The 23,769-nt window shown below is 36.7% G+C and overlaps 1 protein-coding gene across 3 annotated transcripts in view; it reads left to right on the top strand.

The window, feature by feature from the left end:
- Positions 1–18,108, top strand: part of FANCC (FA complementation group C) — a 71,515-nt gene extending 53,407 nt beyond the window's left edge. For all 3 annotated transcript variants that reach the window (XM_009959950.1, XM_086479899.1, XM_086479897.1), the window contains 7 exons: positions 1,444–1,496; positions 4,443–4,542; positions 9,230–9,305; positions 10,114–10,195; positions 12,806–12,977; positions 15,898–16,098; positions 17,965–18,108. In XM_009959950.1, the coding sequence (XP_009958252.1) occupies positions 1,444–1,496; positions 4,443–4,542; positions 9,230–9,305; positions 10,114–10,195; positions 12,806–12,977; positions 15,898–16,098; positions 17,965–18,108 (828 nt within the window). The remainder of the gene's footprint in view (positions 1–1,443; positions 1,497–4,442; positions 4,543–9,229; positions 9,306–10,113; positions 10,196–12,805; positions 12,978–15,897; positions 16,099–17,964) is intronic.
- Positions 18,109–23,769: the final 5,661 nt, after the last annotated feature.

Here is a 23,769-nt window from a genome sequence, read left to right as displayed (position 1 = left end):
CCTGTGGAGATCATCTAGTGCAAATTTTCCTTTTTAAAAAAATACGTTAATGTGTCTTTTTTATCTTATCCAGCCTTTTTTTTTTTCCTCCCTGTAGCAATGGAATTTTGAAGACCACCTTTGCTTGCTGTTCTTTGCACTTCCAAACAACCGGCTGTAAATACTCTCGAACACTAGATGGCACACGTTCAATAGGACAGTTTAGCTACAGTCGTGTGACAAAGTGTGGTAAAACATGAAAATGAGGTGCCTTCTACTATTTCCAGTATGGCAAAGACAACTGTGAGAAACAAGGAGCTTTTCTAGACAGCTTATATTAAAGGTTGTCTCTTTATTGTCTGAGATTACTATATAGGGATCATATAAAGTCAAGTCCTCATTCTACCTGTGTGCAATTAAAACCAAAAAATTTCTATTCTACTTGGTAGTTGTTAGCTTGAAACAAATGCATAAAAGTTTTCTTTGAATAGTGCATCAGGCACTTACTGCTGTTACAATAAATGCCATTTATAAATGCTCTTCCTTCCTGAATTTTGTAGAATGTATTTCATTAAAGAAACATTACTCTAGATTGCTAAGGAACTGTGTTCTTATCAAATCTTCACATGCTGGCTTCAGAAACACAAAGCATGAATTTGTTTTTTTACTTAGGCAAATATACTCTAGGGAATGTGTAAGTAGTTTTTTATTCTTGGTGCTCTATAAAAGCCTAATAAATCTTAGAATTTAAGAATATGGGATTAGAAAGTAGTGTGTTTGCTAGTGCATGTTTAATATAACAACTTTCTTAAAACAGTCTTTTGTATGGTAGCGTGATAAAAACTTTCACTAGTTTAAAAAAAATACATTTTGATGCACTGAGATATTTAGCTTTTACTAGCAGCTCTGAAATTCACAGAAGATGATAATACTGTGAAAAAATGTCTTGGACCAAAATGTGTGCAGTAGTATAAAAGACAAAGGTGATAAATAAATTTAATTTCTGGAATTTAATTTTGAAGATGTAGCAAGAATTTCAAAGCATATCCAAAAGGGATTGTCTGTGAAGAGGAGAGAAAAGCTTTTTGTAAATCTGCTCCCTGACTCTTGCCTCTTGCAACTGCATGCAACAACCTGTTCTTTCTGTCTGCCATCTTTAGTATGTTTAGTGATCATAGTGATTTTTAGTGATTTGTTGTCATAAACAGTTTGGGATGCCATGTTCGCGTTTATCAGCTGTTTAGCCTGCTTAGTATCCCTGTGGATCTCCTTCCATGACTTTGACATAGTTATTTTGAAGAACCTAATCCTGAGAAAATCTGAGGGCTTAGTAAGAGTTGATCTGAGATTTACAGTTTAATAATTGCAATGTACTAACATCCATGAGTTAAACTGTAAATTATACAGTGGAGTTTGAGTTGTTTCTTATTAATGACTAATTTTCTTTAATTTTTTTATCAACAGCCCCAAGCAGCAAGCCATCCTGCCATTTTCAAAATTGTAAATGAAATTTTCAAGTAAGTTTTGAAATTGTAGTGAGAAGTGTTTCAAATGATCAGTCTAAACATTGAAATTTTCTTCATGAAAAGGAGTATTATAATCTGGGATGTATTATAATTTCAGGATGTATTTTCTTTACCTGTATGCCTTAGTGTCCACTTTTGTGTAATATAGTGCAATTAATGAAAAATGTTAAAAATCTCGTGAACTTTACATAAAAGTTACATCATAATAATAATTGATACAGTTGACTACATTGTATTTTAGCCTTTAAAATTTATAATTTATTTTGTACTTCAGTAGAGATTTGTGGTGGAAATGGGATTTTGAGGTGAAAATTATAAATGTTGAAATGGCATGGCCCATGCCAGCATGAGCATGGAATTTAGCTAAAACATTTGCACTTGCCAGTGTAGCCTCTTTTACATTATGTTAATAGTCTTTAGGATTTATATCAGATATGTTCTTAGTGGCATTAAACTATTGATTTGCCTGTTAATAATGTGTTTGGCTTTGAATGCGTTAAGATTATTTTGAAGCAATATATATTGTTTACCACATGGGGGCTTCCAGACTTTTGTACTCAGTTTTCAGTGACTTTTTCTCTTCACTTCACTTGACTTATCATTTTATCGTTCTTTTAAAGTAGATCTACTGCCAGGGTTATCAGTATTACAGTTTTGATACAACAGTAATATATTTAGTGACTGACATTCTTTGTTCATGGAGTGGTTTCCATCTTAAGAAAAAAGGCCTCCCAGGTGCACGTGTTCAGGGACGTTCGTGTGTCTGTGTGCATATTTAGGTTTGTGTAGGCACTAACAGAAGAGTCTTTGCTGTACAAACTGTAGACTGCTGTATTGTGAGAGTGAAACCACTTGGCAGCTGTTGCTACAGCAGTCCTTTCTGTTGCTGTAGTCCAGTGTTTGAGCACAACTAACATTTTCTGAACAGTTACTTTCCTAAAGCAAAATGCACTAGAAAATTGGTGTGACTTCAGCAGAGCTGTACTAATGTCTTAGACTGGAGGCTGTATATTGTGATGGTATAGGGAGACAACATTTTTCCAGGCTTCTGGACTTATTTAGGGTCATGGTATATAAAATACTTTCTGAAAATAACACAAGGCTACATAGGTCTTTTGCACCCTTTCTATTTGATAGACAGTAGAAATGGATGAGATGCTGTTTCTTAGATAATGCAGGACCTTGTCCAGCAGCATACTTCCAAATACAACTTTGCACTTGTGTTAATATTCCAAATAGTCTTAGGAATTCGTCGTGTTTTCCTTTTGCTCAGCCTACATTTCTGCTCCCTTGTTTGCTTTCAATTGTTTCTACTTAGTATGCTTGTTCCTCTATGTGGTTGTATTAAATCCATAATATATTTTTAAAATACTGTGTTTCAGGTCCTCTTGGTATTGCATGAAGCTGTATATGTTAGCTGGCTTTTGCAGACCGGTTGGTTTCTGCAGCTTTGTATTAATTTTTATCGTATTTCTCTGACATCCTTCCAACTATTATCAAGTGGTGTGCAGACATTAAGGTACTAGTCCAGATTTAGTCACATGTGAGATTTTACAGAGCTGCTGATAAAGACATCATTCTTCACTGCTTGGAAATTGTGTTATGTTTCCATAGCTGCCACAAAGCTTTTATTTTGGGGGTTACTGTTCCATTAGAAGTACAGATCTAAACATTATGTGTCTTTCAGGAGGATCTTTTCCTGCTATTTGCATGCTTTTTGTTGAGGTTGATTGTGCTAAACTGTTCTATCTCAGTGATATTAACTTGTGTTTTTATTTCCCAAGTAGAAGCCTATTTTATTGCTATGTGCAGCTATACAGAAGTCCATACACCCAGACTGTCTTGAGTTTCTCTGTTCTGTTTCTTGTGCTTGTATTAATGATTATATTTGCCTGTAGTTTTGTGAAATTTCTGTACAGTACTGTGTTAGCTGTCTCAGTGGCAGCTTACCTTAAACATTTTTTCTCCTTACTATTACATGTCTTTCAAATAGGAGAATGAAAGTTGCACTTTGCTGCCCATGTGTTTTTCTGCTCCATTTGCTCAAAGTTACATTATGCCCCATGGAAGGCCGGTTAAAGCATTCACCTTCCTGAGCATCCACAGTGGATTTTATGATTTCAGCATTGAAAGCACATTGAAATGCATTGGTCCCTGATAAAAACTGTAGCAAGTACTAATCTAAAGTATGCCTTTGGTATACACTGATTTCTGTTTGTGCTGCTGATGCAATGCTTAATGGTCGCTAAGGAGTCACAGCGATTGAATAGCCACAGCGATTGGACAGCAGCTGCGTTATTTAAGTTTAGTCTCCATGTGTAGCTTTTTTAATACGTAACTTTTAAATTGTATCAACAGCTTTTGTTTGTTTGTTTCCCTGGCTCCAGTAGGAGTTTTCTGTTTAAAGTTGAAGTCAAGATTTTACTCTTTTTTTTTTTTTTTTTTTTTTTTTTCCTCCGGATACCATAGGAGATCGTACTAGATTTTAATTTCTCTCTAATTTGAGATGGCCTATGGGGTGCAGAACCACAAAGAGCTAAAGGTTGCTTAACTGTAGGAATAGTTACTCTGAACCCAATAAGACTGTTCAGATGCTAAATTTGCCTAATAAAGTTGTGGCAGTCTCTTTTTTAATTTTGCACTTTTTTGCCACTGTTGGTAGGGTAAATTATGCGTGTCTGCACGTATATTGTATATACTTAACTAAATCTATTTTATTTGTAGGCATTGTGTATGGTTTTTTTGAAGTAAAAATGAAAACTAAAAAAGCCTGCAGAGTTAGTGTTTGTGAGTTTCTACACTGGCATAATGAGCTCAGACACAGCTTGAATCTACAGCATACAAAGATCATACCTTTTTTTCTTCCTTTCAATTAACAGTGGTGTGATGAGCAGACTAATTATCTGATCTGTCGTAATCTAACTTTTCAATGCTTAGGAATGCACTACTGGAAACTGATGGAACTCCAGAAGTTATGACTGTAATACAGGTGTTTACACAGCTCTTCCTTCAGGCTCATCAGAGTGAAAACAAGCAGGTTAGTCAAGATCTATTTCTTAATGTTTCTTTTCAGTGAGAAGATAGGAAATTTCACAAGAAAAGAACAATTCCACTGTTAAGAATGTGACTGAATATAATGAACTAAATAATAGCATTTCTCTACAGCTCTATATACATGCCAAAGTCCAGTTCAAACATTTTCACCTGCGAATAAAATTATAGTGCAAAACCAATACGTAAGAACAATTTACCTGACTTCACCCTGGAGTAATCCTGCAACCTAAACTGTGATTTTCACAGGGGCAGTTCCCCTAATGATGATGTTTCTGACTGTATAGTAAACATGATCATGATCATCCATCTTCGATAGAAAGGGTGAAAAACCTTAGATGCATTTTTATTTTACAGTAGTAGCATTTCTGATAATAAATGAAACAGAGATAATAACTCCATCCCCATTCCAAATTTATGATTTCAGCATTGAAAGACAAATAATTGTAAGCAGGATACCAAATAGTCAGATTTGTCTGCTCAGAAGGTAAAAGACACAGGATACATACTGGTTTCGGTTTCTGGTCTTCAGCAGTGACTTTTCAGAAATCTTTCCTCATTCTAAAGCTTCAACTTTCCCAGCTTAGTGTCTCTTCTGCACAAATTTTTACACAGCTCTTACTGAACTGAATTAAATAGAATTTCCTTTGTACGTATTAATTTAAACAAGAGCAGGGTCAGTTTCTCATTTTTAAATTTCAAAACGGACGTATGAAAAGGTCTTGTCTTATTTATAGTTTGCAAACTTCTTTTCGGGTTCCCAAATCACACTGTCATTTCACATCCTGACCATTTTGTTTGATTGTTTAACTCCAATTCATATGATGTAAGTTTAGAAGGTATTCTACCATGAATAGCTTTCACTTTAAACTTAAGAAAATGTCCAGTTTCTTTGATTTTTTCATCTTTTTAGGGAGATGGTAGTTAGGAAAATTTTGGGATTTCTTGGAACTTGTGACATACTGGTCTTTAATCAGCAGTGTGATTGAACCTATCTTCTAGCTTCAGGCAATATGAATTAAGGACAAAACTGCAGCTGTCTTGCGTAATATGTAGGTGCTGTGGATGTTAATTTCATGCCATGCAGCAGCACAGTAGCCCAGGTGGGGGTGACTGGGGCATACTGTGTTTGTATGGAGAATGCAAGTAAAGATTCCACACCTATCACACACCCAAGAGCTAATCCTGTGTGGAGGTGATGTATTTCCTTCAGGGTGAAAGCCCTTCACCTGCTGGCATTGTGACATGGGCTATTGCCCGCTTTTTTGAGGTGGTTTTAAATGCTAAGTTTCCTCTATTTAACCTGTATACAGGTTAATTCATGGGCCTCTAATTAAGGTATTATTTTAAATATTAGTATTTAAAATCCCTTGTTTCATAGTATATGGATCAACCGTAATGTCAACTAACAGTTGGCATACAAAAATGCAGGCACAGCTTGCTTCCTAAATTTTGTTTAAAATAGTCAGATCATATTTTTTTTGTTGTACCAATATTATGTATATTCATAAGGCACCCATCTTTGTGGTATCTGGATGCCCTTGATAGGACATAATGCTCCATTAGCAGTTCACAGAGGAATGGTAAAACCATTAATGACGGAGTATGAAGAGGGTTCTGGCTGGGTCATCTGAGACCTTAGGAATTTATAGTACAGTTAATTGAAAAAAGGTTAGGCAAACAGATGTGTCCACAAAATTTTAAAAAGAACCAGGTCATGTCTGGCAGTCACACAGGTTTGCAAGGTAGGAGGAGATTGATTCACTGTTGCAGTGTGGCAGCTGTCAGAAATAGCTGTCTTTTCTAATAACTTTGTAGATCATTTAGAGAGAATAAGGTTTGGTAGAAAAAAGCTGAAGAGTGTGAAAAAGTGCTACAGGTTTTAGGAACAGTCTTGTTTCCTCTATATTTTGGGATACTGAAAAAGGATAAATAGAAAACAGGGTTTAAACCTACTTAGGAAAAAAGATCATTTGTGTATTCACTGAATAAGACATTAAAGAATGGCTGTACTGAGATCACTGTTGTGATAATCCTTTCCATGTTTTGTACAAGCAGATTTTTGTCTAGTTTGTGATGGTGGTGAAAGCTGACCTAAGGATATTTGGGTCATGTTGCTTGTAAATTATGAACTTAGAGTTCATGTTTTTATTTGATAGAAATTATAATTTCCTCCAGGATTATTTTGCCTTGATCATTTCAGAATTATCAGTGGTTTTCATCCAGGAATTTTGTTTTAAATAGCTGGATAAATATTTTAAGCCAGTGCTAAACTTTTATTTCCTGTTATACATCATGGCAATTATTATAATGAGCAACATCCAAACTTGTTCTGTCTCTTTGTACCTTGTTTTGCACTTTGTGATGGCTTATTGAAGGGAAGAACTGCCTAAAATACTGTGTTTGTATGGTAGAAAGCAAACATTTTTTGCTTTGCTTAAACAGCATGCTGAAAACTGGTTTTCACTTACTTTACAGTACTGTTTTCATAAGTAACTCATGCTGTGGGTTGTCTTGGCTACTACTATGTCAAGGGCTGCTTTTTCATGGGGATGTTTGGTGCAAGCTAATTGGCTACATGCATACTTTAGTATAGGGATTATTAATTTTTAATTAACCTAATTCCACTTGACAAGTTTTTAGAGTCTTACCATACCAGTGATGCATACTGTCAGAGAATAGCGTATATATTAGTGTGCTGTAATTTCGATTAACTGTTGTTTACACAACAAAAAAATGAGTAGAGAGAGAATGTGTCATTCTATTTGTTTATAAGATGCATGCATCTATATCCCAAAAGAAATGAGTTACTAAATATGGTCTTCATTTGATTTAGAAATTTATCCCATTTATAGAATTTATATTCCCAGTCTGTGTTTCAAGAGGTGATTTGCTTACTAAATTGTCTCTTGAAGAAAGGAGACAAAAATGTTCTAAGGTCATTGGTATGGAGACTTGAAGACTGAAATGACAGAATCATAGAGTGGTTCAGGTTAGAAAGGACCTCTGGAGGTCATCTTGTCCAACCCCCCAGCTCAAGCAGGGCCACCTAGAACCAGTTGCCCAGCACCATGTCCAGTTGGCTTTTGAGTATCTCCAAGGACTGAGACTCTACAACCCCTCTGGGCAACCTGTACCAGTGCTGGGTCACCCTCTCTGTAGGAAAAAAAAACAAAACCCAAAAAACTGTTTTGTAATATTCAGAATGTGCCCATTGCCTCTGGTCCTGTTACTGGGCACCACTGAGAGAGCCTAGCTTCCATCTTCTTTGCGCCCTCCCTTCAGGTATATACATCAATAGGATCCCCCTTGAGCCTTCTCTTCTCCAGGCTTACTCAGCTTTTCCTCATAGGAGAGATGCTCGAGTCCCTTAATCCTCGTTGTGGCCCTTTGTTGAACTCTCTCCAGTATGTCAATGTCTCTCATGTACTAAGGAGACTGGAAGCAGACACAGTACTCCAAGTTTGGAGAGGGGAAGGACTATCTCCCTCAACCTGCTGGCAATCCTTTGCCTAATGCAGCTCAAGGTACCATTTGCTGCCTTTTTGGCAAGGGCACATTGGTGGCTCATGTTCAACTTGGTGTCCACCAGGACACCCAAGCCCTTTTCTGCCAAGCTGCTTTCTGATTGGTTGGCTCCTAGCATGTACTGGTGCCTGGGGTTGTTCCTTCCCAGGTGCAGGACTTCATACTTTCTCCTTTTTGAACTTTGTGAGGGGCCTGTCAGCCCATTTCTCCAGCCTGTCAAGGTCCCTCTGGATGGCAGCATGACTCTGTGGTGTATTGGCCACTTCTCCCAGTTTTGTGTCATCAGCAAACTTGCTGAGGGAACACTGCATCATCATCCAGATCATTAATGAAGATGTTAAACAGACACACTATTGACTCTTGGGGTACTCTTAGTTACTGACCTCCAGCTAGACTTTGTGTCAATGATCACAGGCCCTCTGGGCCTGGCTGTTCAGCCAATTTTCAATCCACGTAAAAGGGAGTTCGTTCATATTGCACTTGCTACACATGTGTCTTAATGTGCTACACATTAAACGTGCCTGTAGTAGATGTTTGCAGAACAAAAAGATTAAAGGCATGCTGCTGCTAGTCTCAATTACACAAACATCGATGTTCACAGTATGCAAATCACACGTACCCAGATAAACAGAGGACAAGTCTGTTATGTATGATTACCCTATCTTGTGCTGAACCAGATCCTAAGAATTTTAGGTTTCCATTTTTCAACAGAAGGCAATAATCTACATCACACCCTCAGATTTTGCAGATGTTACTTGTTCATAGTTTAATATGATCTATGAATCTGTTTACATTGAAAAATAAACTAATTAGTGCCTCTTTTAACCTCTGCATATTAAGAGTGAGGACTTTTGTGATTACAGGGAAAATGCCTAGGAATATTAAGATGTGATTTTCTTCATACCATGAATCTTTTTTAATGCGTGTATTTGAAAAAATCCACATATAATTACTTTTTCTAAGGAAGCTTTTCCTAAATATTCCCCTTCTTTCTTTATGCAAAATCCTAAAATTGTGTAGAGTTACTTTTCTGTTCTCTTACTTTAGTCTGTATTGTTAGTTACTACCCTAGATCACAATGTTCACTGTGGGTTTGTTTTGAAAACTGACCAGAAAGCTTTTAAAATAACAATTTTGTATCTTAGCAAAAATTTCCACTGAAGGCCTACTTCCCTCACCATTACCAGCCTCTTGTAACAGCTTTAATCAGACATCCTTTTGGTAAGTTTCTTCATGAAATATCTGCAGCATTAGCCAACTTGCATGATCTGTATATATCTTAAAATAACTTTAAAAGGGATGAAGACAAAATTTTGCCATTTCCTAAATAAGGTTTGTTGACTTAGCAATTTTAATAATATTCTTTTAATGTATTTTTTGCAGGAACATCTAATTCTTATGTAAAAATAATACAGATGTAACTTTAAAGAAAACTAAAACAAAAGTGAATAACAGTGCATAATTTTGTAGGAATGAAGACAAGTTACTGAGATTGTACAAATACTAAATATTCTTACTTTATAATACTGTCATTATGAAAATTTTCATATGTATGTTACAAGAAATAGCCTTGCCATTTGTCTCTGAATCTTGAATTCTGCTGATACTTTAGATTGCAAACCTAGTATCTTTTTCGGTTTTCCCATTTTTATAGATCCAGAAACCACTGCTCAATATGGTACAGTTTTTCATGAGCAATAATTTCAGCTCGGTACAAGAGCTTCTGAGAATGTTACTCCACTAATTCTATATTAATATTGAGGTAGCATTTACACAAGCGTACATCGGCCTAATTTGAATATTCCTAGCTGTACTTACTCACATGGCTTTGTCAATGAATTGTTCTAAGAAACATAGTAATAGGTATTGATCAAAACTGTGAAATTTTAAAATGAAATTTTAAATGCTTTGTGATGACTGAATCGAGTGCACAAATTTTAATGCTAGCTTAATATGGTTAATTTCACTGTTCTGTTCTAGTGGGACAGACTAGAATTTTAAAAGTTTTATTTTCATCCTCCCTTCTCAGAACTGCCAACTACACACTGGTCTCAACATTTGAAATGCATTTCAGACATGCTTAAAGCATTAATAGAAGATACAAATATTAGGTAAGCAGTACTATATTTTCTAACTTTTTGTCCTTTCCATATATTGTTTTGTGAAAAGTCATGTAATTTGAAGTCTTTACTGGCTACATTTAATCACTGTCTTATTATTCTCTAAATAGAGCTTTGTTTTAAATAGGACTTGGCACATATATAGACCTGATCAATAAGCCTCTGATTAAACAAAATCTTGTTGTTCCTTTCATTTCAGCAAATAGCTAGCTGTATACAGAAATGCTTACTTGGCTACTCTCCCATTTCTCCCCCAAAACTTTTAAAACTGATTCTAGATTGAATAACGAGTTAATTATTCCAACCAGAAAAGCAGCTAATGTTGGAAAGAGCCTGTTGTGAGCAGTACTGTTTTATCAAGGAGCTTATACTGGCTTTCTGCAGGCTTGTGCAAACATCCAAACTTCAAACTTCTTGATTTTTTTCATAAAGATATGACTGCTAGACTGCAGTATCATTGTTTGTTATATTACTCTTTGAGCTGACACCTCATGTTTCTGACCTGTTGCCCTTAGCTTTTTTTTGTCCAAATAGTTACTGTAATGAATGACAATGTTTGTCTACCTGAATTCTGCTTTAGTAGTTGATGCTCTAGGACTACATGAAAAGAATGAAAAAAGATACATCTCTATCTGTTGCTGCCCTGTAATTCTTTCTTACCAGGTGTGTGATGAGACCTGACCCAGCTAGAGCTTGGTTATGAGTCTGCTTAGATCTGCTCCAAGAGTGAGCTTTCCAAAGAATGTTAAACGGCTTTTAAAGTCAAAGAAACCAATTTAATTTTGATTCAAAACTTGAAATACTTCAGTAGAAGCATAGAAGATGTGGGCTAGACAGACCTGCAAAACAAGATATCCCAGCTGCCTCCCTGTGTCCTGGAAGACAGATGCTTGCATACACGCTTGGTTTCAGTTAACTCATGGAGGCTTTTATTTTTGTTGTTGAGTGGCAGAAGAAACCTTTTTGCAATTCCCTCTGAGGCCAGGCTGTCTGTTGGCAGCTTCTCACTTTCTATATGAGCTGCAGTTCAGTGCTGTGTCTTGCCTGTTCATCCCTGAAGTCTGTCAAACCTTTCCACCCTTGGAGTTGATCAGTAGCTGACCCTGGCTTCTTAAAGAAACACATAAATCAAATTTAGAACAAACAATTAAAACAAATATCATCCATCATAATGTATTACAATAATAGAAGCATGCCTGTTCTCCTTTTGTTGACTAGCCCTTTCATATACTTCCCTATACTTCCCTGCACTCTGAGCCATGCTGCTACCCCTCTAAAAGCTTTGGAATATCCACAATGGTGACTTTTATAGCAGTCACCTCAGTACTGTATTTTCCTTCTATGACTCTATGTCAACCTCTTACATCTGATGTCAGTGCACTATCATGCTTGCACAAAAATACTGATGTGGTGGATTTGTGTCCTAGGAATAGGATTTTGAGACTCTGAGATTCTGTGGCATATAGACAATATCAGTTACAGGATCAATAATTTCCAGGACACCTGTAGACAATATCAGTCACCGGTATAGTCCAGATGTAGAATACTATCTACACACACCACACCTTCATCCATAAAACTCTGCCTCCCACCTCTTCAGAAAGTCTCTTAAAGGTAAAGCAGTTTGGTCCAACTGTGATCTTGTCACGTTCCCCAGATGATATGATGGTATCAGACGATGTCATCAACTCCTGAAATTTCTAAGACCTCTTGGACTTTCCTGGGAAGGGTGGCATAGCAGGTCTAGGGAGTCCCCAGGAATAAAACGTAAGAAAACCCTCTAATTCTTCAAATTTTTGCCAAACTTAATAGGAATAATTGTTCCTGGTTCCTAATCTCTTTCTGGCTGTCCTTCCTTCCACACTCAGTTTGACTTCTTGCTTCAGAAACACCTACCATTGTTTTGCATCTCCCTATTATTTCTCTTTTCTTTAGTCTTATCTTAATTTTAGAAGATTACATGTGAGAAAATGTTGAGATGAGCTGTGGTCCATCCTCGCCTTTCTTTTTCTTACTGCAGTAACCCAGTTGTAAATACCTTCAAATTTTTAATTAAAGAGGACCTGAATTTTAAGACTCAGGAGATGAATATCCTTAAAAACTTTGTATTTAATCCATCTAAATGTAATTCCTCATGAATTACCAAAAAACGTGTGCCTCACAAATTACCAAAAACCAGAAAATAATTCTGGAAAGCAACAGAGAGAAACTGGAAGACAATATAAGGCAACATTATGTTAGAATACAACACGTGAGATATGATTTAAAGTTTTGAAAATCCTTCAGCTGGAGAGTATAAATTATAAAGTTTAATTGTATGATACACATTTTAATACATAGTATTTTGTCACAGTTTATTAGAAATGAGTCTTATGGATAGTCTGATCTACTGACAAAATCTGTTAGTAGCACTGGGTGCATCTCATTTGATCATGACTGCAGATGATGGTTAGTACATGGCTATATGCTTAGCAGATACAGCATTATCTGTTGAAGAGTAAGGATTTTTATTTTCATGCCAGCACCCTTTGCAGTTAACTTATGACATTTAAAAATGTTAAATAACAAGAAACACTTAACTATATCATTGTTATTTTCCAGTTCCCTTGCTGACCTTTTTGAAATCTGGTTTTTGGTTGCTCATTTTGGAGAATGGCTGGATATTGCAGCAGAACAATTACTGAAGGCTGCTGTAGAACCTGATGCTTTGCTGTGGCTGCTGGCATTTTACTACTGTCCTCAGAATGAAAATCAACAAAGGACTCAAACAATGGTGGGTAATGTACCAATAGTAAGCAGCAACAAGCAGTCAATTGTCTGCTTATATCTTATTGGTATAAAACAGATAGCACACACCAGAAAAATGAAAGGTCTACACTGGAGAAGGTATTGGTTTTACAAGGTCTCCTGGGAATTGTGTTGCAGTGGAGAAGTTGAAAGATAATTTTTGTGGATTTTCTTGGTGACATTTAGAAAACATTTTTCCTCTTTTTTAAGTACATTACATAGATTACACCTTCTTGGCTTTCTTTTGGATAACTTAGGTGCTTTCAATCACAAGTAAAACTACTTGTTATTTGTTATAACTTATAAGTTATATATAAGTTATAACTACTTGTTAGGAATGGTATTTTTTAAATCATTGTGAGGCAGAATTCAGCATTCCTGTGTTATGGCATCTTCTGAGAAGAAAACACAAGGGAAATCACAGCAGCAGTTGAAGCAGTAAAGAAGCTTATCAGACACAGCCCTGAATCCTAACCTTGCCCATCTATTCTGATTTCTCTTATGTATCTTTACTGATTTTTGGCATGTATGAGATTGTAACAAGTATATTATATGCCCATATGGTAAGTTTCTAAAAGAAGGAAGTGATGTTCTAACCTTATGCACTGTACTGCACGAAAAGGGCTGTGTGTCTCTGTATGCATGCAAATACATGCAAGACCTATATGCGAGTTTGATCTGCCCCAAGCAATCTGATCTACAAAGCCCAGATTCAAAATGTAGCTGCAGCATCTCTAGTTTTCCTTGATTTGAAAACGGATTCTGTTTGATTTAAAAATGCAACTCAGTCCGCCATGCTAGTAAAACATCATGCTTTCATTTTACATCTAATGGCCCATGTACAACAGCATGTTCTGCAATATTTTATTTCCTTCACTTCCCCTCCCACCACATAGATGGCACTACAAACACAAACTGACGTCCCAATCACTTTTAAATTTTTTTTCTCTTTAATTTCTTACAGTCTAGGAGCAGGGGTAGGATGTTGGCTGAGTGGAGTTTGGTTAGAGCTACAGTGAAGTAAAGAAACCAGAGCTGGTTTTAGAATGCAGTTTTGGGAAAAAAGCAATAAAAATGGATGAATGGAACTCAAGAGACTATAAGTGTGGATCTATGTATGGAACTTTGTTCTAACTCCAGCACCACAGAATGAAATCGCATTGTCCCATATATAAAATAATCTCCCTGTCTGTCTCCTATTCTATCAGTTTGTTATTCTGTCATAATATATGACAAAGTTTAGTGAGAAAAAAGCTTTTCCACTGACAGCCTACAGAGTTGCTCATCTGTTCCCAGAGGTTTAATATTTCAGTTCATTATGATTCTTTTCTTCAATTACTTCAAGTGAGACATTTTTTTTCCACAGGTCAGGCTACTTCAGAAACATTCCCACAGTTCATGCAAAGCTCCTGCCTTTAGTAGACATGTGTTTTTTTCTTTTAATTTGTCTTTCGGCAGGTTACCTCTCAGCTCTTTCAAATGGAGTAGTTTCCTCCTCAACCTCTGCAGCTTTCACCAGTTACGAATTAAGGTGGGATGGGAAATTCTGGCAAATACCAAGCTGAAGGACTTTTCATTCAGCATATTTTTGTGTGGAAAGGTGTGCACTCGTCACTTAAGATTTTGTCTTCCTGCTACTTACTTTAGATAGCAGCTTATATATCGGCAGGAGTGGAATACATAGGGTTACAATGATTTAAAGAAGAAAAAGGCTACTTTTGCTGTTCACTAGACTTTTATGTGTAGGACTGAATATTCTGCTCCTCAGTATTTATTCACTTGTTTGAGTCCTTTCATACCTTTAGACTCTGAAACACTGGAGGAACAAAACTTGGAGGCTGTTCATAGTAACTTTGGCACTAAGAATGAGTCTCCTAGGGTATGTGAGCTCATGGAGCAGAGCCTGCTACTATAAATCTCCAGTCTCTGGCACATGGGATGAAGGCAGACCAAAAATAGGATGCACAGAAGGTTAAAGAATCTTGCAGAATTCCAGTTACCTTTCTTTAAGTTCTGGTATCATTTGTTGCCTCGCATGTAATTGTGGACATAATTCAAGAACAGCAGCTTTTTCAGACTATTGCATATGGAATTGTTAATAGGGTGGGGATGAGAGAAGCAAGGTCAGGTAAAATAACTGAAAGAAGTTGTCCTAGTGAACATGGTTGAGAAACGGGTGTCCTTTTCCTTTGGGTCTGCAGTGGTATATTTTTCCATTGTTTCTGAACTTACTTATTTGGCTTTTTTCCTACCAGTTTGTTTGGTTTATTTTTAATATAGTGAACAGATTTATTGTTAGGATTTTTTGCAATAGTTGCTTATAGTTCTTTTTCCATTATGTAGATGCTAAAATCTTCTGTTTTCTACTCCCAGTAAAAGTTAGTTTTTATTGGCTAACTCAAAAGGTAAAAACACAAGTTGCAAACAACACAGGAAGAAGGAAAAAACCTGCGTTCTTACCAGAACATTTTATCAGCCGAGGTCAGGTTGCATGGGGATTTAATTGATTTGTAGCAGCAATAGTGAATGAGCCCTTGAGGAGCCTCTGTTCTTTTTCCCACAATGCAAAAATCTGACCGTGTTCTGCTGAGGGACTTTCTCCATTTCCTTTTATTATTAAAAAAGGTCAAATCCTGGCTTGATGCCCTGCCTGCTTAATTTGCAAGACCAAAGAAAGTTAAAAAATCCATTCTGTCCAGCTCTGTGTGTGTGAATCAGTACAAAAGAAATGTGTACAGCCCTTCCTTCCCTGTTCTCCCTGCTGCTTAAATTCAAACTGTTTTCATGTTTGGGAGTTTCTTCCAAGGATTCAGTTTCCTGTTAGTGAATAAATCCAAAGGAAAAATACCACAGGTATGACCTTTACTCTTCTCTGATCCTGCATCCTTTGAAATTGTTTCCTATAGGTAGAAGCTCAAGCAGTCTACAGTCGTCTAATGATGCTCTTCAACTGTACAGTCCTTTCTGTCAAAGATCTGGAGAGTGTTGTACACAGTATTACGGATATAAAGCAGTGTTGTAACCAGGATCTTATAACACATCTTCTTACCAACTTTTTGCTCTTTTCTTCTGGTGGACATAAGGTTGCCCAAGAATTTATTGACCATGTAAGTGTTTCTTCCTTTCTTTCAGTTTTAGTAACTATTTTTTTTTTTTTACTATTTCGGATTTAAGTTCCTACCTCTTAATAAAGAAAATGCATAACAGAAAATTAAAGAAGATCATGACTTCAGCAACTATATCTAACCTGCTACACATCTATTTCAGCTACAGACAAAGTATTTTCCTTCTTGAAACTTCTTGTCAAGATCTCACTGAAAAAGGTTTCTGTGCTGACTATACAGCTGTAGAAATAGCTGGAGTAGTAGCTTGCAGTTAAAGGATACCTACAGTTCATTTACACCTGGCATAGATATCATGTGCAAACATTTTGCTTTTCCCAGTTATAAGTCACTCCCTTAATTATCCAGCTGCTGCAGAGATGATGGAATTGTCTTCTCTCTCTTTTCCATTATGTAAAGCAACTAGTTACTAAGCATTAACATTGATGAGGCAGAAGCTTGGTGCTTCAGCAAAGTCAGAGAGGAAAATTGTGTGATAACTGAAAGAAAAAAAAGAATAAAGACCTGAGAGACTGTCACTTAGGCCGCGAAAAAAAACTGAAGAGAAGAAGAGTAAAATATTGGAAGCATGCCACAATATTTTGCCTTCAGGTATATTGGTGCAAACTGTAAAATGTGTCTCTGAAGATAAATAGTGCTATCTCAGTATGAGATTAGGAATTTATTCTTCACTGACTATAAAACCATACTCTTCTAAGAAGTACAAGCTTCCCATGCAAGCAGGTCTAGGTGTAGTGTGTGGTTTAGCACTTTGAAAGTTTTTCCTTTCAGCAGCAGTGTGCTCTTCCATCTGTATAGAGTATACGGCATATATAAGCAGTCTGATTTTATGACAACTGGAAAGCTATTTTGGTCGTTATTCCTTCTGGCTGACTGAACAGACATAGCATTTTTCTGTTTAAGAAGGGCTAACATATTTCTAGCATTTTAGGTGTAAGTTCACAAATTACTGATTTCTTCTTAGCATAAGAATGTAATGGTAAAAGTAGTGGAGTTGTATGTATTTTTACAGTTTGCTGATTAAAGTTTCTCTTTTGAGGAGTGTGGCTGTTGAGCAGTGATGCTGTAATATGCAAGTCTGCTACTTTAAACCTCTCAGGAAGACTGAAGGCAATTTCTTCTTTCTTCATAGAAAGCAACATAACTAACTTGCAAAACTCTGAGTATTCCCCCATGCAGGGTGGTCATGAGCTGTTGTAGGTCAGAGTATGTTGGTCTGCTTAATTTTGACTGTATCTGTGTAATCATTAAAGTGTAGCTAGGCTCTCTGTGATTTGAAAAGGCCTGAAGACAATATAGGAAAGGCAGAATGCTGTGGAACCAAGCAGGGATGCATGGCAGTGGTTTTGGTTAGCATGGTAAACTTTGGGATTAACACCGCAGATAACATGGAGTGAAGTCTCTCCTGATCTGCAAGAACTGCAAATTAGGGTCTTTTCCATGTACTTTGTCATCTTTTGGGAGAGGGATTTATTTTTACTTTTGAAAGCTTTACAGAATTGAATTGTCTCCCCAAACTCACCCAAAACCTTCATGTGCTTTTGGTTGTTTTCTAAAATGACTTCTAAATGGTTACACTGTCTGTCCATTTGTGTTTCCTTTAAAAGCTTTTTGATGTTTTGATTTGTTTCACTTAAATTTGAGAGAACAGTAGACATCTCAAAGTTGCTCAGTTCCACCAAGATGTATGAAAAAGGGATGCCTTGGGCAGAAGCTGCTTTTGAACTCAGAGCATCTCACGTGTTCAGTGGTGAAGGACAAATCTGTGGGTTTATTGCAAATGTTAATGGAGAATTCTTAGTACTTAGCAACATAATTGCATTATTTCCCATCTTCTCTGTTTCTCTTCAGATTACTGAGACAACTCATACAAGCAAAGAAGTTTGTAGCCTTCTTCTCCGTACTGCATACAGAGTTAACCATAATGGAGAAGAAAACCAAAGGACTGTGAAGCTGGTGAATGAATTTCTTCAAAAACTAAAATTAAAAGTTTAGATTTTTAATGTCATCTATTTATCAAGCCAAAAAATCAGATCTTTATTGCGGTGTCAGACTTTCATTAACATCTTGCACTGCACGTTACCAAAGGCAGAAAAATATCTACTTAAACATATCCTGCAACTTTGTATTCCCTCATATATATTTGAAAATAATCCTTTGTTTGGAAATGTTAACCTTTTAGAACATAACAGTGAATATTAAAGATGGTTGAAAGTTTTGTTCCAAGCAGTTTCTTTAACAAGAGACCTACGTCATTTAAAGCAGTCATCTCCTTGTTGTTTATCGGGCTGAGGATCAGTTTTTCTCCCAAATTACACATGGTTTTCTTAGCAAATAGTGTCCAATTGGTAAGTTGTTCCTAAAATGTTTTGTTCTATAATTCTGCTTTTATGGAACTAACAATGATCTCAAGTGAGAGTTAGTGATTCCTGGTGAATGCACTCTGTGTTGTCAGGAAATCAATGATGTTTCCTGAATTCTTTGGTTCTTTTTGAAAATGTTTCCAAAACGAAACTCCTCTCAGATTTGCTAAATGTTTTTTTTCAGTACTGAAGCTTTCACAAGACAGGGTTCTCTGCAAAGTACTATACCAATAGCTGATCTCTGTCAACTGATGCCACAGGTAGAAAGCTGCTTGCAGTACAGCCTGTTTTCAGTGTGCTATGACTTGTGCTATTGTTTATTCCCTTAAGAAATCTTTTTTTCATTCAGACAAAACAGGGCAAGCACAACACAGATGTAAGGAAACTTTCCTGTTTGAGGGACAGATGTTCTAAAGAGAGCATACGGTTGCAACTCATCTCCTTCCTTTTTGTGTTCAGACATAGTTTGCTTGCTTCTTTGTTTAGTTTTTTTTTGTCTCATGCAAAGAGCATGGACAAGGAGCAATGGTTTAGTGTTTTCCCCTTAGGAAAGTATTTGTCTCAAGTTTTGTGAACCTGTTTCTAGCTTAACTAGAAAAATTAGCATGGTGAATAGTAATGACAGAGGATCTTAACTCTTTTCAGTAATTTGTTCTTATATATTACCAAGCTTTAATGTTGACACTTGTGGTATGTTCAAAGATGCCGCTTGGAGTACTATCCTTGCATATAAACTCAGAGGCATGTATCTTAAATTAACACAGCTTTCTGAATGTAGCATTTGGTTTTGAGTAAAGGAAAAGAAAAAACAATGTACTTGGTGTCCCTTGGCTATAAGAAGTGGAAAGATATTGTCTGTAATGCTGTTGACTGATTTCTTACAATTTTGTTCCCAGTGAGTCATACTGGACCAAATTACAGAAGTTGCATGTCCTCTCAGTTTGTTAATGTTTGTACTTGATTCCAGCATACGAAGAAATAGTAAATTCATAATGTATGTGAGTGAAGAAGGTGGTTTTTTTTTTCTCCTTTTGGATTAAAAATATTTCTGAATGAAAAATCAGAAAGAGATATGCTGCAATTTTTCAGATATTGGTACCCACACATATCTAAAAAACCAGAATCAAGCAACCCAGTTTTCTATCCCTGAATATCACACCTGAAAAGCATGGGATTGAACTAAATTATTTGTTGACTGCAAATTCTGAGGTATTTGTCTAGTGGGAACACATGTGGAGTGCTTTACCTAGAATAATAAGTAATCTAGAATTTGTCTCCAGAGGAAGAATGGGATTTTTTTTGCTTCAATTTCTAATCTGGTGGTTGTGTGTGAGATTCTTTGATTGTCCTTAAATTATCTTCATAATACAACTGTATGTAATTTCAGTGACTTGAAGATTGGCAAGCAGTTGCAATATAAGATTCTTGCAGATTTGTTAGGTGAATGATATGGCTGTTATATTTACATGTGTATTACAGTTGTTGGAGATGAATTTGTAACCGTCCTTTTACAGTGCAGTATTTTTATTTTTTTTCCACCAAGAAAGTGTATGAAAATTCTTAAAACTTTCTTAAACAAAATCAATATCCTGCTAAATAGTGGTAAGTCAACTGAAGCGGGAAGGAAATGTGCAGTGAAAGCAGAAAGAAAAAAATTAGTGAATTGGTGCATTCTTATTTCCTTGGTTTCTTAAGAAATATGGCATGATTTAAATATTACAAGGAGAGTTTGCTCATTTCAGGAGGCTTTAAGGGAGAAACCTAACTGATGCTACCTGTAACTTTAAAAAGATACATCTGTACTGGCATTCTTTTTGCTTTATTTATAACAGTTGTTATAAATCTTTGGTATTTATTTTTCCTTGCTTTTTCAAAGTGCTGGAATTATGATCTAACTTTGATATAAACCATGATTTTGTGGCATGTTGAAGCTACTTTTGTTATTTTGCCAGTGGAAGGCAACAGTGTGATTTGGTAGGTCTGAGTAATGGACGATTTCTCATATAGTGACTCCTGCATTATCTATCTAATGTGCGTTTTCTCCTCTGTAATCGCTGCTTTTTGAAGAAGTTCATTGGAGCCTTCAGGGCTTTACTCTTACGGAGAACGATACAAGTCCTGAAATCATGCCATGGTGGTATATGTTTGGCTTGGTTTTGATTTCGGGGGGGATACAATGAAAAAAATTCCAAAGCATTATACAAGTTTAGAATGAAACGTCTAGCAAGAATGACTTGCAATTATTAATCCAAACACTACTAAACCAGGTTTACCCCATTTCTTTGCTGTATTATCCAATTACAGAGTAACATGCTAATGTTCTGTGTGAGTGAATGATGTCATGCTAATTAAAATGCAGTTTTTCTTGTCATATAAGAAGGGTGTAGGAAAGTCAGAAATTCTGACACTGAAGTGCAGCTTTTTACTAGACCCAAGTGTGAAAAGTCAAAGCCTGGAATGCTATGGGAGAGGTCCTCCACCAGAGCACTGAGCATGTTTTTGAATCCATGTTTTTATAATTTCCAGATAGTCTGCAATAGCTTTGTTATGCGATCAACATGTTTTGCTGGGCAACACCAGAAGTTAAACCACTGTAGCTGAATTAGCTGGTGCTACAGGCAGCCCTCTAGCACTTAATTCATAGCAGTATTCACATGTGGGCCTGTTTAAGTCCACATACCTCTCTGGCAAGTTTTTCTTGCTCATGATACAATTTTTCCTTAAATGCTTGCCTGGATTTAAAAGATATGCTCATGGTAGCTGTTTAATTTGCTGCCTTAGCAGAGAGTAACTTATTCTGGGAATTTGCTGTTAGGTGGTCTGTTCATGAGTGAATGCCGAAAAGGAGGTTCCCTTGTTTGCATTGGCCATCTTCCTTCAAAGCAGCTGTCTGGCTCCTGGAAAGGAATAAACTTCATGGGCCCCTTCTGATGGCTTAAGTGTACTCACAGTGACTGGGTCCTTTTAGTGGCCAGGAGCCAGCTAGGGATAGGCATTGGATTGCCATCAGCCACTGAAACAAAAATTCGAAATGTCAGCTGGCTGTAGCTGAGTTGTAGCAATATAGTTGGTAGGCATGGATTGTGCCTTAGGTTGTGTTTTAAATTTTTGCATGTGTGTGAAGGGAGAGAGGGTGAGAAGGAAATAGAAACCCAGCATGTTGAAACTCAGTTGCAGAAATTTAGCTGTGAATTTTATATTCAGTTTAATTGTTGTACTGATAGGACTAGGAATTAACAATTCTATATGAGACAGTTAACATGAACATCAATAAGTTGCAGAAAAAAATCTAGAAATACTCTGTCTTTAGTAGGTCTGTACATTTAACTAACATCCCATCTCTTAACAAATCTTCCTTCTTTAAAAGCATGTTTCATAACTCTTATGTATTAGGTCAGATAATAGACTCATTTCATAAAAAGAGCAGCCCCTCAGGAACAACACTCTCTTTTGTGTTATTTTGAATAAAAGTACCTGTTAGGCCCATGAACTTTTGCAGATGCATATTACCATCCTGAAAAGATCACATTTTTACATATGCTTGACCATAATGAACAGTTCCGCTTAGTTACCCGCATTCTGAATTACACTGTCCTTGAGATTTCCCACGCGTATGTGCCAAATCACAGTTTATTGACTGCTTGCTATTTTGATTTTATTTCTTAGCTTGTGGGTGTATTTTGAGGCTCCCAAAACAGGTGCATGCAATATGTCATTTGCATGCTACTGTTAAAAGTTCCCTTAACATTTCACGTATGAGAAAACAGCCTTTCTTTCTTTGGTTAATGATGCTGTAACTTCTACTTTGTATAAGTTGTCTGAAGATAGGAATTCTGTTCTTTTATTCCAAACTAACTTATAACGGTAGCTAAAGATATGAATTTTCCATCTGTATTATCATTCCCTGTAGAGACCACCAGTAACTGTTTAAGGGCTTTTAATCTCATGATTGTGCTGCACTTCCATATCAGCTTGAGACGTCTGTGAACAGAGAGGGAAAAGACAGTCTCAAATTCCACTGAAGAAGAGAGAGGCCTTTAAATTTGCTACAGAATTAATTCTTAAGATGGAAATGAATGGTATGTGTATCTGTGAATTCAGGCATTATATGTGAGTTTCTAGTAGGCAGGATCATTAACATCTTTTCTGGAGACATGACAAAAATACAAATGTCTCCACAGCCCACTGAATTTCTTCTTCAAATACATTGCAAATACCACTATTATGTTTCAACTTTCTTTTCTTGTGGGTTTGCTTCTTTGCTGAAGCACAAATGATCAGTGCTAAGCAATACACTGTACAGCATACTTTTAGGGCCAGACTGAATAGCTATAGTTGCTTGCTCTGGCCTGCTTGACCTCAGCCATGAAAGGATATTGAGCAAATGTCAAGCCCAAACCTTGCAATTAAGCTATAACATCAGTTTTGGAAAGATAATTCTATTGGGATTTAAAGGTTTCAGATGATAGCTGTTGACTATTTTTCATCATAGCTTTTCTGATCTTGGTTTCTCTTCAACAGTTCTTCTGCTTTGCTGGGTTGGCAGAGCGAGCTCTCAGACACAGTTACTCTTTAGGGAGAAGCATTGCCTTTTCTTTCTCCTCCTCCTCTCTTCCTGTCTGCCCAGGATCCAAGATGACTGGATGTACGATCCATAATGGTTTTCTAGAGGAAAGTGAATCAAGCAACCAAAATCAACTGGGTTTTGCTAGGCTCAGTTAGGTAGCGGTGCAAGTCATTCAGTGTACCTGTCAGGGAAGGGGAAGATATGTGTCAGCCCCTGTATCTCTCTATGATGCCAACTCTGCTCCCAGGCACTACCCTAGCACAAATTTTAATATGTTAATTACTGTTCACTTACAGCCATAAAGTTAGTTTATTTTTAGTAAGATTCGCTTTGTTCTGATGATCTGTTCTGCCTTTCCAGCAGCTGAGCTAGAGACAGTATTTCCTCTTTTACCTCTTCTCCATGGATGGGCAGGCTGTACAAATGGTAGATCCAGTAACTTTATTTTTTTATTTTATTTTTAAGATGGAATACCCCAAAGTTATGCATACATCATAAAATTAAGAACTTGCATATAAAATCACATGTGAGCTGAGTATCTGTTCTTTCTACTGAGATCTTTTACATAGAATCATAGAATCACAGAATGTTTTAGGTTGGAAGGGACCTCAAAGATCATCTAGTCCAACCCTCCTGCTATGGGCAGAGACACCTTCCACCACACCAGGTTGCTCAAAGCCCCATCCAACCTAGCCTTGAACACTGCCAGGGAGGGGGCAGCCACAG

Source organism: Leptosomus discolor, chromosome Z, assembly GCF_034619465.1.
Source record: "Leptosomus discolor isolate bLepDis1 chromosome Z, bLepDis1.hap2, whole genome shotgun sequence".
Lineage (NCBI taxonomy): Eukaryota > Metazoa > Chordata > Aves > Leptosomiformes > Leptosomidae > Leptosomus > Leptosomus discolor.
Note: the sequence above shows the minus strand (reverse complement) of the source record. Positions and strands in the feature narration are given on the sequence as shown.